The sequence below is a fragment of the Nerophis ophidion genome, linkage group LG29 (genome assembly GCF_033978795.1).
Source record: "Nerophis ophidion isolate RoL-2023_Sa linkage group LG29, RoL_Noph_v1.0, whole genome shotgun sequence".
NCBI lineage: Eukaryota > Metazoa > Chordata > Actinopteri > Syngnathiformes > Syngnathidae > Nerophis > Nerophis ophidion.
In genome coordinates this window covers 12,873,605-12,891,081 of record NC_084639.1, presented here as the reverse complement: position 1 = coordinate 12,891,081, position 17,477 = coordinate 12,873,605, and the positions used below count along the sequence as shown (strand labels likewise).

The window sequence follows — 17,477 nt, the reverse complement described above, 5'->3', positions numbered from 1 at the left end:
AGACTGCAAAGACAAGATAATTAATGTTCCAACTGGCACAGGGCTTTTTACCACTGTGTTACATGGCCTTTTCTTTAAACGTTTGGGAACTGAGGAGACCAATTTTTGAAATGGAATTCTTTGCCATTCTTGCTTGATGTACAGCTTAAGTTTTTCAACAGTCCGGGGTCTCCGTTGTGGTATTTTGGGCTTCATATTGCACCACACATTTTCAATGGGAGACAAGTCTGGACTACAGGCAGGCCAGTTTAGTACCCGCACTCTTTCCTATGAAGCTACGCTGTTGTAACACATGGATTTGCATTGTCTTGCTGAAATAAGCACGGGTGTCTTTGATAACGTTGCTTTGATAGCAACATATGTTGTTTCAAAACCTGTATATACCTTTCAGAATTAATGGTGCCTTCACAGATATGTAAGTTACCCATGCCTTGGGCACTAATACACCTCCATACCATCTCAGATGCTGGCTTTTGATCTCTGCGCCTATAACAGTCCGGATGGTTCTTCTACTCTTTGTTCCGGAGGACACGACATCTACAGTTTCCAAACACAATTTGAAATGTGGACTCGTCAGACCACGGAACACTTTTCCACTTTGCATCAGTCCATCTTAAATGAGCTCGTGCCCAGCTACGCCGGCAGCGTTTCTGGGTGTTGTTGATAAATGGCTTTTGCTTTGCATAATGCCAACTTCACTGGTTTTGGGGTTTGTACATAGGCCGAAGACCAGATATTAAAATGACGACTTAAGAATAGAGAAATATACCGTACATTTTTTTGTGTTATGACATATATCGTAATATCGCACTTCACTACCGTGGTGTTATCACTTATCTTGTGGAAGAAGGGGCTAGCCCCCAAAGGACATTGATGTTTGCACCATCAGGAGATAAGGCTCGCTTTAACTGTGCCAAAGTAGGAAGCTCAACCCCCGAAAGTGGGCTGTGAATAGGAGACCTAAACCGTGTTCACTCAGGAGGAGAATAAAAGCGGTTCTTACTGAGAACATAGAGGACAGGCCTAGAACGAGACAAATATGGGGCGGTATAGCTCAGTTGGTAGAGTGGCTGTGCCAGCAACTTGAGGGTTCCAGGTTCGATCCCCGCTTCCGCCATCCTAGACTGACGTTGTGTCCTTGGACAAGACACTTTACCCACCTGCTCCCAGTGCCACCCACACTGATTTAAATGGAACTTAGATATTGCGTTTCATTATGTAAAGCGCTTCGAGTCACGGGAGAAAAAGCGCTATATAATATATAATTCACTTCACTTCACTTCACTACTTTCGATGACAAATCAACAACAAGGGAATAAAAGAAAAACTCACAAAGACTTGCCCAGAAACGTTTATGACAGCAGCGTGTGCATGCGTGTGTGCGCCTTTAAAAGGCGATGTCTGTTGCCGAGCGACATGTGTCATCAGCAAGGGGTTCAGATAAACTGTATTCGTTAACTTCTGCAGTTAGCAGCTGCAGTTTGTTTCTGTTGAGTCTTTTCTGTTAAAATGAACGAAACCATTTTTTTTGGTCCTCTTTATTTTAAAAAGTATCAAAATATTTTTTGGGGATCAGCATTTTTTTTGGTCCTCTTTATTTTGAAAAGTGTCGAAATATTTTTTGGTTATCTGTACCAAAAAACTACTATCGGGACAACCTGAGACAGCAACGACTGTAATATCCGGACTATAAGGCGCACTTAAAATCCTTTTTGTTTCTCAAAACTCGACAGTGCGCCTTGTAACCCGGTGCGCCTAATGTACAAAATATTTCTGGTTTTGCTTACCGACCTCAAAGCAATTTTATTTGGTGCATGGTGTAATAAGTGTGATCAGTAAATGGCAGTCAAACATAGGAAATATGTGTAGACTGCACTATGATGGCAATATGACTTAAGTAAACAACACCAACATTGTATATGTTCCATTAAAAATATAGAACATTACACACAGCGCTCAAAAATCCATCAAAATGTTTTAGTACGACTTTAGTAAGCTATGAAGCTGCAGCGGCTTCACGGTGGCAGAGGGGTTAGTGCGTCTGCCTCACAATACGAAGGTCCTGCAGTCCTGGGTTCAATCCCAGGCTCGGGATCTTTCTGTGTGGAGTTTGCATGTTCTCCCCGTGAATGCGTGGGTTCCCTCCGGGTACTCCGGTTTCCTCCCACTTCCAAAGACATGCACCTGGGGATAGGTTGATTGGCAACACTAAATGGTCCCTAGTGTGTGAATGTGAGTGTGAATGTTGTCTGTCTATCTGTGTTGGCCCTGCGATGAGGTGGCGACTTGTCCAGGGTGTACCCCGCCTTCCGCCCGATTGTAGCTGAGATAGGCGCCAGCGACCCCAAAAAAAGGGAATAAGCGGTAGAAAATGAATGGATGGATGGATGAAGCTGCAGCGCTTGATATGCTTTAACATACAAGTATTATTATAGTGTGTGTATAAGGTAAGACATATTATCTGGCGTTTTCTTTCGCAATATTATGCAAAAGCAACTTTTCTTACCTTCTGTACCTGCTGATCTGTATTTGGTATCTGCATAAATCCTGAAAAATTGTGCGGGTCCGCCTTTATAGTCCGTACAGACAACATAGAGAAAAAGATTATCGACTATCTTGTTATGGGACATTCATCCTCCGCTGTTGCCATTTCTAATATAAGGTAGTGTAAAGTTCTTACTAATATCTGTCGGTAAACTCACCATGAAAGCGCTAAAACAAGGTGAGTTTACATTATTCACCCAAGAAACTTGAGTTTTCAGAGAGTTCCAGTTGGACGGTTTTTCACGGGTGTTGTTTCCGGATGAGGAGATGCTGCTGTGTTATTGATTGAAGTAAGTCTGAATGTCATTAAAACAGTTAGCTCCATCTTTTGAGACTTCTTCCACTCCCGTCCTTGCACGCTACACCGCTACAACAAAAACGACGGGGAGAAGACGCTGTCGAAGGTGAGCCACGTAAATAAGACCTCCCACAAAACGGCGCATCCTGAAGCGACTGTCAGAAAGCGGCTTGAAGATGATCTGTAAAACATCATCTATGCAACATTTTGACCAAAAAAAACACCATTACATGTTATGTAAACCACAAGTGTTTTACATTTAGAAAAAAAATAATATGACTCCTTTAATGCGCCCTATAGCCTGGTGCACCTTATAATTGAAAAAAGCTCCAAAACAGACCATTCATCGGCAGTGCGCCTTATAATCCGTTGTTCTCTATGGTCCGAAAAAAATACAGTATTAAAGGGTAACATTATCACAATTTCAAAAGGGTTAAAAACAATAAAAATCAGTTCCCAGTGGCTTGTTGTATTTTTTGAATTTTTAAAAAAATTTTTACCGGTCCCGGAATATCCCTAAAAAAAGCTTTAAAGTGCTTGATTTACGCTATTTGCGATGCGACCATCCATTTCCCTGTGACGTCATACAGTGCTGCCAATGTAAACAAACAATGGCAGATACCACAGCAAGATATAGCATCATTAGCTCGGATTCAGACTCGGATTTCAGCTACTTAAGCGATTTAACAGATTACGCATGCATTGAAACGGATGGTTGGAGTATGAAAGTATTGAAGAAGAAACTGAAGCTATTGAGCGAATAGCTATTGACGCTATTCATAGCCCTAGCATGGCCGGTAAAATGTGCAGACCAAACGATCAGGACTTTCGCATCTCTTGACACTGGAGCAACTTAAATCCGTCGATTGGTAAGTGTTTTTTTCGCATTAAATGTGGGTGGAAGGAAACGTAATATAGTTGCAAATGCATCTGCAGGTTATCCATACATCTCTGTGCCTTGTCTGCTTTAGCACCGCCGGTAAATAGCATGTTAGCATCGATTAGCTGGCAGTCAAAATCAACAAAACTCACCTCTGTGATTTCATTGACTTTATCGTTGCAAATGCATCTGCAGGTTATCCATACATCTCTCTGCCATGTCTGTCATCGCTGGTAAAATGTGGAGACACTCCCGCACATTCAATGGGGGTCTGGTGGCAGACACTTTCACATCTTTGGGCCAGTGGTGCAACTTGAATCCCTCCCTATTAGTGTTGTTACACCCTCTGACAACACACTAACGAGGCATGATGTCTCCAAGGTTCCAAAAAATAGTCGAAAAAACAGAAAATAACAGAGCTGAGACCCAATGTTTACAATGTGTTGAAAATGAAAATGGCGGCTGTATTACCTCGGAGACGTCACGTTCTGACATCATCACCACATGAGCGATAAACAGAAAGGCGTTTAATTCGCCAAAATTCACCCATTTAGAGTTCAGAAATCGGTTAAAAAAAATATATGGTCTTTTTTCTGCACCATTAAGGTATATATTGACGCTTACATAGGTCTGGTGATAATGTCCCCTTTAAGGACGACTGATAACAATAAATAAGCCGCATATGTGTTTGCTAAATGTAATTCTCTATTTCCAGGTCCAGTTCAGAACTACACGGCCACATATTCAAACACGGCATACTATGGCTCCCCCCCTCAGCAACAGGGCTACTCCATCATCCCTTCAGACTTACCAAGCAAAGCCCCCGTCACGAACAATGCCCACAGTGCTAATTACTACTACCAGAACCACCATCAGCAGCACCATGTAGCGCCCCGCTCCAGCGCCGCCGCCATGCACTCCTTGGCGCCCGTCGCCCACTACGCCCCGCCGCCATTCCAGCAGCACCATCCGCCCTACTCCACTCCAGGTAGCTACTATGGACAGCCTTCATACCACGCGCCCCCAGCTCAGAGCCAGCAGCAGCAGCCCACGTTGTTACCGGCCCCACCTAGCGGACCCGGGGCTCCCACCTACCCCATTGTTTCCTACCCGTCCGCGGCAGGTACGAGCCAGTACGGGACTCTCACCTCCACGCAGACCGCCGCCACGCCCGGGCTGACGCAGTACGGCGGCCCCCTGCAGGGATCCACACCAGCAGCATTGCATCCTGGGTACAGCATAGGCCCTCCTACACTTAATGGTCAAGGAAGCACAGGTAGCATTTCATGTAGTCTTTTTCTTTCTTGTAAATATGTTCTGAACTCCTGTTTCCATGCCGAATAATGCTGCACAAATGAGTTGACAAGGAACGGAGGTCTGCAGCCAGTGCTCAACTTCCTAAAACTGACGCGTTGAGACTGGGTCAACAGCATTGATTGATTGAAACTTTTCTTTGTAGATTGCACAGTACAGTTCATATTCCGTACAATTGACGACTAAATGGTAACACCCGAATAAGTTTTTCAACTTCTTTAAGTTGTGGTCCACATTAATCAATTCATGGTACAAATATATACTATCAGCATAATACAGTAATCACACAAGTTAATCATCAGACTAGGGCTGGGCGAAATGGCCTTTTTTTAATATCTCAATATTTTTAGGCCATATCGCGATATACGATATATATTACGATATTTTGCCTTGGCCTTTGAACGAACACTTGATGCATATATGATGATTCTATGTGTCTACATTAAAACATTCTTCTTCATACTGCATTCATATATGCTAATTTTAAACATTCATGCAGAGAGGGAAATCACTACTAAGTCAATTTACCAAAACTGTATTTATTAAAGTTATGAAGCTATGGCACAAACATTCATGTCATTTCCAAAACACTGCAAGATTGTCAGAGACATTTTATGTGTCAAATAAAAATGAGCTGCATAATAGGAAATCAAATAGTATTCGTCCTTCACTATGTGGCAGGTTACTACGGACGTAATTAAATTCTCTTCATTCTCTAGGGAGTGACTTTTCAAATGATGCTACATATTAGCAGTAATGCTACTTTTTATAGCAACGCTTTTGCCCCTCATTTGAAAAATTACGGTTGTCTGTTCGACATATTCCCACTTGAAGCCAAACCACCGCCAGACGATGGACCCTTTGCTGTTTTTATTGGGAATTAAGTCTTCCTTCACTTTTCACCAGATCCACACCTTCTTTCTCTCGAAATAGTACTCGTACAGCTACGTTAGCATCACAGCTAACGTTACCCAGTCAGTTACCTCTCTGCTGGGCGAGGGCGTATACGTATATGACGTATGACGTGACAGTATGTGACGTTTGTAAGTTTGTGCGCCTGCTTGTCTGTGAGAAGGAGAGACAGGAAAGCGTGAGAAGAGCCTGTAGTGTAATGGCCGCAGCTAAAAGCAACTGCGTGAGAACGTGTACTCGAATATTACGATATAGTCATTTTCTATATCGCACAGAGACAAACCCGCGATATATTGTGTATATCGATATATCGCCCAGCTCTACATCAGAGTATATACATTGAATTATTTACAATTCGGGGTGTGGGGTGTGGAGGGCTTTTTGTAGGTAAGGTTGGGTTACTGTCAGCATATTTCAGTCATCAACAATTTTATCATCGGAGAAATGGACATTGTAACAGTGTAGGTCTCACTTCGTAGGATATGTACAGCGACCGGTGAACATAGTGAGCTCAGAAAGTATATACATTTGATTATTTACAATCCGGGGAGGTGGGATGTGGTGGAGGCGAGGGGGTAGGCTAGGGTTGTAGTTGCCTGGAGGTGTTCTTTTAGTGCGGGTTTGAAGGAGGCTAGAGATGCACTTTCTTTAACACCCGTTGGAAGTGCATTCAATATTGATGTGGCATAGAAGGAGAATGAGTTCCTAACCTTTGTTAGATCGGAATCTGGGTTTGACGTGGTTTGTGGAGCTCCCCCTGGTGTTGTGGTTATGGCGGTAATTTACATTAAGGTAGTAGTTTGACATGTACTTCGGTATCAGGGAGGTGTAGTGGATTTTATAGACTAGGCTCAGTGCAAGTTGTTTTACTCTGTCCTCCACCCTGAGCCAGTCCACTTTGGAGAAGTGGGTAGATGTGAGGTGTGATCTGGAGTGGAGGTCTACAAGTAACCTGACTAGCTTGTTCTGGGTTGTTTGGACTCTTGATTTGGGGGTTTTGGAGGTGCTGGGGTACCAGGAGGTGCATGCGTAATTGAAGAAGGGTTGAATGAGAGTTCCCGGTAGAATCCTCAAGGTGCTTTTGTTGACCAGAGAAGAGATTCTGTAGAGAAATCTTGTTCGTTGGTTGACCTTTTTGATTACTTTGGTTGCCATTTTATCACAGGAAAGGTTAGCCTCTAGAATGGAACCTAGGTAGGTGACCTCATTTTTTCCTGCTGATAACAATGTCACCCACTTTAATACTGAAGTTACTGCTGGTTGCGGCCGAGCGGCGCACTCCTTTTATGCCTCACACACTAAAAATGTTGGGTTAAAAAAATAACCCAATTTTAACCCGACTGCTGGTTCAGCTGGTTATTTGAGTTATTTGTCATTAAGCGCTGTGGCCGTAGACGACCTTCTGATGTTTTGTTTTATTTTTGCATGAACTCCAAAAGATGATCGCAAACGCATTTGAATTATTATGAGTGGTCCGCATGCAACTGCTTTATCTTGCTGCACTGCTGCTTCCGGTGTACTCGTAAGTGCTGTAAATGCAACAAACAACTCCTGTTAAGCAGGGCTGGGCGATATATCGAGTTTGTAAGATATATCGATATATTTTCAAAGAAGATATAAATGATGAAAATATCATAATAGGGATATCATTTTTTGCATGTTAAAATTACCAAACGCCGCTTATTTGTTGTGTTCCTTGTTCTCCCCTGTAACACTCCATTGGCTATTATACCCCTCCACTTCCCCCTTTCAAGTTTCAAGACGTGTTTGTCGTCTGACCCACAACAACAATACACAAGTAAATATGGAGCCTGACTGTGCCACCAGCAGTGTGCCAGTGACCAACTAGTATCTAAAACACCAACTTCTGCATACCTGCCAACAACTACGTTTTGTAGGATAAGATAGGATAGGATAGGTCTTTATTGTCATTGCACAAATACAACGAAACTTTGTTTTCAGCGCAATCCCCTTCGAGATTAGACAAACAAACAGTGTACAGGGTTACAGAACAGGAACGCTGATGGGTCGCCACAATTTATTAAATTGTATAACAGTGCAAAATATTGCTCATCTGTAGTGGTCTTTCTTGAACCATTTGGAAAAAAATATGTAAAAATGACTAAAAACTTGTTGAAAAATAAACAAGTGATTCAATTAGAAATAAAGATTTCTACACATAGAAGTAATCATCAATTTAAAGTGCCCTCTTTGGGGATTGTAATAGAGATCCATCTGGATTCATGAACTTAATTCTAAACATTTCTTCACAAAAAAAAAAATATATATAATTAACCTCAATATTTATGGAACATGTCCACAAAAAATCTGGCGGTCAACACTGAATATTGCATTGTTGCATTTCTTTTCACAGTTTATGAACATACATTCATATTTTGTTGAAGTATTATTCACTAAATATATTTATAAAGGATTTTTGAATTGTTGCTATTTTTAGAATATTTAAAAAAAATCTCCCGTACCCCTTGGCATACCTTCAAGTACCCCCAGGGGTACGCGTACCCCTATTTGAGAACCACTGCTGTAGTGTAATGCCCGCAGCTAAAAGCAACTGCGTGAGAACGTATACTCGAATATCACGATATAGTCTTTTTTTATATCGCACAGAGACAAACTTGCGATATATCGCGTATATATCACTACATATTCCTAGTTGTACGGAATATGTACTGTACTGTGCCATCTACTAATAAAAATCTCAATCAAAAAAATCGAATATCGAGTTTAAGCCAAAATATATTGAGATATACATTTTTGTCCGTATCGCCCAGCCATACTGTTAAGTCCTCCTGTCTGTTTACAAACAGCCCACCAACACTACGACCACCAGGCCTCTCCCAACTACAATTCCTTTGGCGTGAGTGCGAACGGAGAGCGACCGCCTTCAGGAACCCCCTCAACGTCAGTCCATTCTTCACCTGGCCACAATCAAGGTAAATGGACACAACATGATCCCTCACATTTACTGTCCATCATTGTGTCTTTATTAAAATACACTATAAGGTACTTTTTTTCTTCTTCTGTATGCAGTTATGCTTGATGTGTACTTTGATTTCCATATGTTAACTATTACCTCCACTTCAAATGTGCTGATATGAAAGTTAACAGGGCGATGTTTTTGAAATAATGGCGACCAGTTTGCTGTTATTAATAATGATGATAATAATTTGGTTATTATTGTTATTATTACTACAGTGTTTCTATGTGCAGTTTTAGTATTGCTACTGACAATTAAAAACGTATATACAGTGGTACCTAGGTTTGCATTTATCCGTTGCAAAAAGTCCTGCAAAGACTGAATCGTATGAAAACCAAAGCATTTTTTCACATAAGAAATAAACGGTAACAACATTTTATATTTAAAAAATCTAAATAAAATGTTTCAAACACCCAATAATATTAACACAAACCCATTTTAAAAGGAATGCGTATAGAATGCAAAAAACATTGTAAAGTACATATAAATTATTAGAGTTAGAGGTTTAAGTCTTTGGCCGCCTCACAATTCGATTATGATTACAAACAAAACAAAAAAAACATTTGGAATAAAAAATATTTAAATCAATTCCCATATATATGAAAGTAATGAAAATGTGTGTAAAACTGGACCATATAATAAAGTAGCTGGCCGGATCCCTTGGTGAGGTGGCTCGCTGAAGTCAGCCAAATTTTAGAACTGTTTGCATTCCTTTATTTGCAATAAATAAATCGATTATTGACGTTTACTAATCGATTCTATAATCATCCATGTCCGAATGGCGATGCATCTAAAAATCCATTTGTTTCACCCACCTCGAATTAGAATGTGTTATAATTTTTATGAAATTATAACACATCAATTGAATAGACAAACATTGAACATCAGCTTTACCTTTTATTTAGGACTCCTGTTACCATGAATTGATTAACGTGGACCCCGACTTAAACAAGTTGAAAAACTTATTCGGGTGTTACCATTTAGTGGTCAATTGTACGGAATATGTACTGTACTGTGCAATCTACTAATAAACGTATCAATCAATCAATCAATGTTGGTAAAAATGGTTATAAAGCAGAGGGGGAGTGCAGAAGACAACCACCTTTGTACTTTACTACAAGTTCTCTTTATAATTCAATAGTGTTCCTCAATTTCTTTGTCAAAGTGCTAGCACTCGCAACTTTTTTTGGCCCCATGATGGCTTATTTTGCTAGAGTAATTAACATTTATATTGTTTTTCACTCGATTCTGCAGAACAATATTCAAAAAGAGTAGTTGTTACGTGCAATGTTTGGCCATACAATAACCAAATACGGGGGCAAAACTAGCAGAAATGTAATCATATGAGGTACCACTGTATTCCTTTAATATTGTACTTCATATACATTTATTTATGTTGTTTTTATGCCGTTTTTAAAAGGTTTATGCTCTTCATTCAATAATGCTAAGGGGCGAATGTTTACTTTCCTGATTCACAACAGCACTATATAGTTCTTTAAAGTAGGTCTGGACAATCATTCCGAATTTGATTTTGATTATGGCTTCTCCAAATCATGAAAATTTAATAATTGAAAAAAGAACATAAAAAGCTTCACGGGCGGCGCAGCGTCCATGCAATTCTGGGAACTTTGGTATAGTGAAACCGATGCGGAGCGAATGAATAAAAACAGAGCACGTCTACTCGAAGTCTGGGATCTCACCATGGTTGCCACTTATTTGACACAGCATTAGTATGCCTATTCAATAATCATTCAACTTAACCCAAAAAAAGGTAAAGATTGATTTCTGCATTTACACTATATACACAATTACACATAATTGGCCGATAAAACGAAATTGGCTGTTAAACGCAGAATATCAGGGAAATTGACATGAATGTAAGTGAAATGCTGTTATTGTGAGGAGAATGAACATTTGTTTTGTAATTAATATTTTTTTCCCACAACACATCTCATCCGCTTGTGTTGTTGTGAACGACATCGTCAAAGTAACAACAGAGCGGTCATATAGTTCGTAAAGGATAGTTTTTGGTGAACCAATTACTTTGCTGGCCTGATTGACGACGGGATTAAATCAGTCCTTTGTGACCTAGGGGTGCAATAATTATTCAACATTGCCGAGAACAAAATTTGTCATCATGGGTTTTTTTCTGGGGGGAAAGCTTGCAAAAACATGGCCGGTGATATCATGTAAAGTGTGTGAACATTTCCTTCTATTCTTGTTAAAGACATGAGTACCTTGCTCATTTTGCAAAGCGGACCCTGTTTTTAATGGCAGTACATTGTGATACACGGGCATCATTTAAAGCGGAAGCATGATTTCACACGTCTGTACCTTGCTAACTAGCTAGCAAGTGTAGTTGTGTGAAAAATAACTATCATTTTAGCCAAAGTCAGTAGGCTAAACGTTTTCTACATGCGTCATATTTGCAATGCAATAAAAAAAGACATAACAAACGCTAATCGCGCACACAAGTTATTAGGAACCATTGCGGTGTATCATAAGCTACACCCACAACACATCTCATCTGCCTGCGTTGTTGTGAACGACATCATCGATGTAAGATCAACGTACAAACAGCAGTCGCAACTTGAGAGGTGCGCTCTTTTTTTTTGCAGCCTCATATTGTCGCATTACTCGTCAAGTTGAGAACAGCAGCACAGCAAACTTACTCCCTCCACAATAATAGCGCTGTGCGCCACATCCTTTTATGACCGGCTAACAAAATAAAGGGTTAAAAAAAGTACCTTACACAAGCATAATGCATACTTGCCAACCTTGAGACCTCCAAATTCGGGAGATGGGGGGTTGAGGTGGCCGGGGTTGAGGGGGCGGGGTTTGGTGGTAGCGGGGGTTGTATATTGTAGCGTCCTGAAAGAGTTAGTGCTGCAAGGGTTTCTGGGTATTTGTTCTGTTGTGTTACGGTGCGGATGTTCTCCCGAAATGTGTTTGTCATTCTGGTTTGGTGTGGGTTCACAGTGTGGCGCATATTTGTAACAGTGTTAAAGTTGTTTATACGGCCACCCGCAGTGTGACATGTATGGCTGTTGATCAAGTATGCCTTGCATTCACTTGTGTGTGTGTGAAAAAGCCACATATATTACGTGACTGGGCCGGCACACTGTTTGGATGGAGCAAAAGCAGACATCAGGACAGATGTAGAGGACATTAAAGGCAGTGCCTTTAAAGACCTACTGAAACCCACTACTACCGACCACGCAGTCTGATAGTTTATATATCAATGATGAAATATTAACATTGCAACACATGCCAATACGGCCGGTTTAGTTTACTAAATTACAATTTTAAATTTCCTCTGGAGTTTCCTGTTGAAAACGTTGCGAAATGATGACGCGTGCGCGTGACGTTCTTGGTTGGAGGGGACGTATTAGCTCAGCACCACTTACGGCTAAAATTTGTCTCTTTTCATCGCGCAATTACACAGTATTTTGTACATCTGTGTTGCTGAATCTTTTGCAATTTAATAATGGAGAAGTCAAAGTAGAAAGATGTAGGTGGGAAGCTTTTAGCCTTTAGCCACACAAACACACGGTGTTTCCTTGTTTGGAATTCCCGGAGGTGAAGCTTTACTATGGATCAGAGCGGTCAAGTGAACATGGATCCCGACTACATGTCAACCAGCAATTTTTGGTGAGAAAATTGTGGAAATAAGTCGCCTCTTACCGGAGATCAGCGGAGCCAGCGTCCTTCTGCTGCCGTGACTTCTCTGAGACTCTGGCATCAAAACACCCCTGGCCACACACCTCCGACTTTAAGGTACTCTTTAACTTACTAAAACACTAGCAACACAATAGGCAGATAAGGGATTTCCAGAATTATCCTAGTAAATGTGTCTAAAAACATCTGAATCGCTCTCACATGCCCTCGTCTTTTTTTTTTTTCCCTAGGTTTTCACTCTAAATTTCCTCATCCACGAATCTCTCTTCCTCGCTCAAATTAATGGGGAAATTGTCGCTTTCTCGGTCCGAATAGCTCTTGCTGCTAGAGGCTCACATTATAAACAATGTGAGGATGTGAGGAGCCCTCACACCTGTGACGTCATCCTCTGCTACTTCCAATAAAGACAAGGCTTTTTTATTAGCGACCAAAATTTGCGAACAATTGTCGGCTTCCTCCCGCTTCCAAAGACATGCACCTGGGGATAGGTTGATTGGCAACACTAAATTGGCCCTAGTGTGTGAATGTGAGTGTGAATGTTGTCTGTCTATCTGTGTTGGCCCTGCGATAAGGTGGCGACTTGTCCAGGGTGTACCCCGCCTCCCGCCCGATTGTAGCTGAGATAGGCGCCAGCACCCCCCGCGACCCCAAAAGGGAATAAGCGGTAGAAAAATGGATGGATGGATGGATGTCGATGTTCTCCACTAAATCCTTTCAGCAAAAATATGACATTATCGCGAAATGATCAACAATGACACATAGAATGGACTTGCTATCCCTGTTTTAAATAAGTAAATCTCATTTCAGTTGGCCTTTAAGATACGCCCCCAATATTGTTGTCCGGATGGAAATCGGGAGAAATTTGTGAGAATGGTTGCACTGTGAGATTTTTGGGAGGGGCACTGAAATTCGGGAGTCTCCTCGGAAAATCTGGAGGGTTGGTGAGTGGGCATAATGTAGTTAAAGCACGTATTGATGTATTTACACAATTACTATGCTTTGAACTAAAATACTGGTCAAAATTGTCGAAAAATGTATTGCACCAATAAATGTGAGAATTTTTTTGCATTTAATTTACAAACTTTTTTTTTTTAATTCACTTTTATTTGACACAAAAGCACAAACCCTATGGTGGTAAAATAAGTGTGAAAGGTAAACAATGGAGTAAAAAACTGTAAAACAGAGTTTTATTGTTTTTATATTGCTATTATTTAAGTATTGTTGTTTATGTATTGTTACCCCTATTATTATTTTACTCAATGTGTTTTTTTTAGTTACTCATTTATATTTAAAGTTGAGTTTTGGTGGTACAATACATACTCATGTTTTTGAATGAATTAATAATAAAGTCATTATACATGACTACAGTATCAATCAAAAGAATCGTGATGATTATTTTTGCCATGATCGTCCGGCCCTACTTTAAAGTGAAGACTCCAAATATACGCTACACTGAAGAAGTTGAATGCATTATCACTGCCACTCGTCTTCTGCCCATGTCCTCGCCACCCATCTCTCGTGTCTACCAGGCGCCCAATATGGATATGTTGCTAATAGTGGGGCTAGCTCCGCCTCTGCCGCCGCCTCAGGTCCGGCCACGGGCCCCTCGTCCTCCAGCTCAGACGATGAGGATGACGACGATGAGGATGATGATGAGGATGAGGAAGCAGGTCTGGTTTAGACTTTACCTCACCACAAACCTAATCCATCCACACCCAAAGCTTCCAAACCCCCTCAATGTTAGCATTTGTTCGTCATTCTCTCTACTCTACTCCCTCTCCCTCCCGCTGACCTCCATATTCACTAAATCATTATTCTCCCCCCTCAGAGACTTCAACCAACATTTGGAAACATTGGAAAGAACTTAACACTTGTTGATAAATTCAAGTCTTACTCATAGAAATAATTTATTCCATGCAATTCCTTCGACCAGTTAATATATAACATCCAAGTAAACACATATTCATGCTTTAAGTCTTCCAGGAGTAGTCTTACAAGAGGTTTAGCCGTCCCAATGGCTTCCCATAGCACATAATCCACTACAGTAAATTTACAGGGCCGCTAATTGGATTATTGGAGCTTCTCTTCTCCTGTCATTTAGGATTGTTCTTGAAAAGACAATCTGAAAAGAATACATTCATTGTGCCCCTTCTTTCTTTTTACCCGAGAGGTTCCAAAAGATGCACAACTATGTGACAAATCAAAAGCAAGCCTAACATTAACATTCCAGTTCTAATAGAAGAAGTGACAATCCTTCAAATGTCTCCCTTCTCCATCTTTTCATTTCCCTGCATTGTTATTGGTCCCTTTTGTTCATTTTAGATAACGCCCGTGTTGTTTCACTGTGATGCTTTCAGGCGGCGACACATCATCTTCCACCACTGGCAGCGCGTCTCCGGTGCCCAACAGCTACGATTCCCTGGAAGGAGGCAACTATCCAGGTACCAGTTTTGCACTAAATCTGCTGTTCATGCATTTGAGTTTCATTAATATAATACTGTGCAAATGAAAAAATTCACCGGTCAGTCTGTTGCTTTAATGGTCTTTTTTTATCACTGTTATCCATCCATCCATTTTCTACTGCTTGTCTCGTTCGGTTTGCGGGGGGTCGCTGGAGCCTATCTCAGCTGCATTTGGGCGGAAGGCGGCGTACACCCTGGACAAGTCGCCATCTCATCGCAGGGCCAACACAGATAGACAGACAACATTCACACTCACATTCACACACTAGGGACCATTTAGTGTTGCCAATCAACCTATCCCCAGGTGCATGTTTCACTACTATATTTTTCTAAATAGATGTATACAAAACCCAAAACCAGTGAAGTTGGCACATTGTGTAAATGGTGAATAAAAACAGAATACAATGATTTGCAAATCCTTTTCGACTTATATTCAATTGAATAGACAGCAAAGACAAAATATTTAATGTTCAGACTGAGAACTTTCTTTTTTTTTTGCAAATAATCATTAACTTAGAATATAATGGCAGTAACACATTGCAAAAGAGTTGGCACAGAGGCATTTTCACTACTGTGTTACATGGCTTTTCCTTTTAACAACACTCAGTTAACTTTTGGGAACTGAGGAGACCATTTTTTTAAAGATTTTGCTGTGGAATTCTTTCCCATTCTTGCTTGATGTACAGCTTAAGTTGGTCAACAGTCCGGGGTCTCCGTTGTGGTATTTTAGGCTTTATATTGTGCCACACATTTTCAATGGGAGACAGGTCTGGACTACGGGCAGGCCAGTCTAGTACCCACACTCTTTTACTAGGAAGCCACGCTGTTGACATTGTCTTGCTGAAATAAACAGGGGCGTCCATGATCATGTTGCTCCAAAACCTGTACGTACCTTTCAGCATTAATGGTGCCTTCACAGATGTGTAAGTTACCCATGCCTTTGGCAACAATTCACCCCCATACCATCACAGATGCTAGCTTTTGAACTTTGCGCCTAGCACAGTCCGGATGGTTGTTTTCCTGTTTGGTTCGGAGAACACGACATCCACAGTTTCCAAAAACAATTTGAAATGTGGACTTGTCAGACCACAGAACACTTTTCCACTTTGCGGCAGTCCATCTTGGATGAGCTGAGCTAATTAGCTCTCGTTAAATATGTTGTCTTTGCAGTCTATTCAATTGAATATAAGTTGAAAAGGATTTTCAAATCATTGTATTCTGTTTTTATTTACCATTTACACAACGTGCCAACTTCACTGGTTTTGGGTTTTATAGATACTGTAGTTAAATATGTTTACTGACATGAAAAGTTATTAGCTTCCTCATCAGGTGGGGTCTTTGTTGCGCTTTCTAGTAAAACGAGTCAGCATGATGTGAGAAACAGACGGGTGTCAATCTCTGTACCCTGGTATTTAAAAGACTAAACCTGCTCTACAAGCTGACCCTGGATTTTGAGTGGTTAGGCAATGGCGTTTGGTTTCTGCCCCTACAGCACAACTCTTTATTTGTGTGATGTTGAGGAAGCCAGTGCAGTGACCTAAGCACTGGACTAATATGGTCGTATTTCCTGGTTCTAGTTAGTACTCCAGCAGCAGCATTTTGGATGTGTTTAGAGAGCCCAGTGAGAAGGCCATTACGGTAGTCTAACCTGCTGGAAACAAAGGCATTGATTAGTCTTTCGAAGTTTGATTTTGTATATTATTCCTCCGATTTTGACAATGTTTTTCAGGTGGTAAAAGCTACCGATGATATTGACTTAATGTGGCTGTTAAAGTTCAAGTCCGAGTCAATTATTACCCCTAGATTAAAGATGAAATAAAACCCTAGTGTGGGGATGTGCAGTCAAGATGTCACGTGACATTGTCCAAAAGTGTGAGACTTGCATCCTCTCAGCCGGCTTTGCTTCATAGGCAAATCAAGTGACACAAATACATTGGTTAGCACTCATATCAAATAGAGTTGCACTCTCTCACATTTTAAATAATGTTTTGGGTTATGTTTTTTAGAAGGGGAATTTCATTTTGAAAAGGAGAATTAGATATGGTCATATTAACGTGACTCGAGTATTCTTTGTACGGGGATGAACTTACAAAACCGGCATGGGACCAAATGCTATTTTTCCCCACTCCCTGGGATACCCACAATGTGTCGATTTAGTTTTTAGACAAAATGCCCGTCCTGATGCAACTCTAGCTGGTTGTTTGAACCCAGTCCTCTTCTATTAGCATACATTACCAAATGCGTATGCTTTCTACCATACCATACCAACTTTATTTATAAAGCCCTTTAAAAACAACCACAGTTGAAGAACAAAGGGCTGTACACCACAAAGAAATAAAGGCAAAGAACGGACAAAAAAAAAAAACATTTATTAAAACAGAAGTAAAAAAC

General features: G+C 40.8%; 1 protein-coding gene across 4 annotated transcripts in view; it reads left to right on the top strand.

Moving 5' to 3' along the window:
- The window catches only part of sec24b (SEC24 homolog B, COPII coat complex component), a 54,218-nt gene that overhangs the window by 7,271 nt on the left and 29,470 nt on the right, over positions 1–17,477 (top strand). For 2 of the 4 annotated variants that reach the window (XM_061891568.1, XM_061891570.1), the window contains exons 2-5: positions 4,438–4,998; positions 8,777–8,902; positions 14,151–14,294; positions 14,982–15,065. In XM_061891568.1, the coding sequence (XP_061747552.1) occupies positions 4,438–4,998; positions 8,777–8,902; positions 14,151–14,294; positions 14,982–15,065 (915 nt within the window). The remainder of the gene's footprint in view (positions 1–4,437; positions 4,999–8,776; positions 8,903–14,150; positions 14,295–14,981; positions 15,066–17,477) is intronic. The other 2 variants (XM_061891569.1, XM_061891571.1) reach the window with 2 other exon arrangements.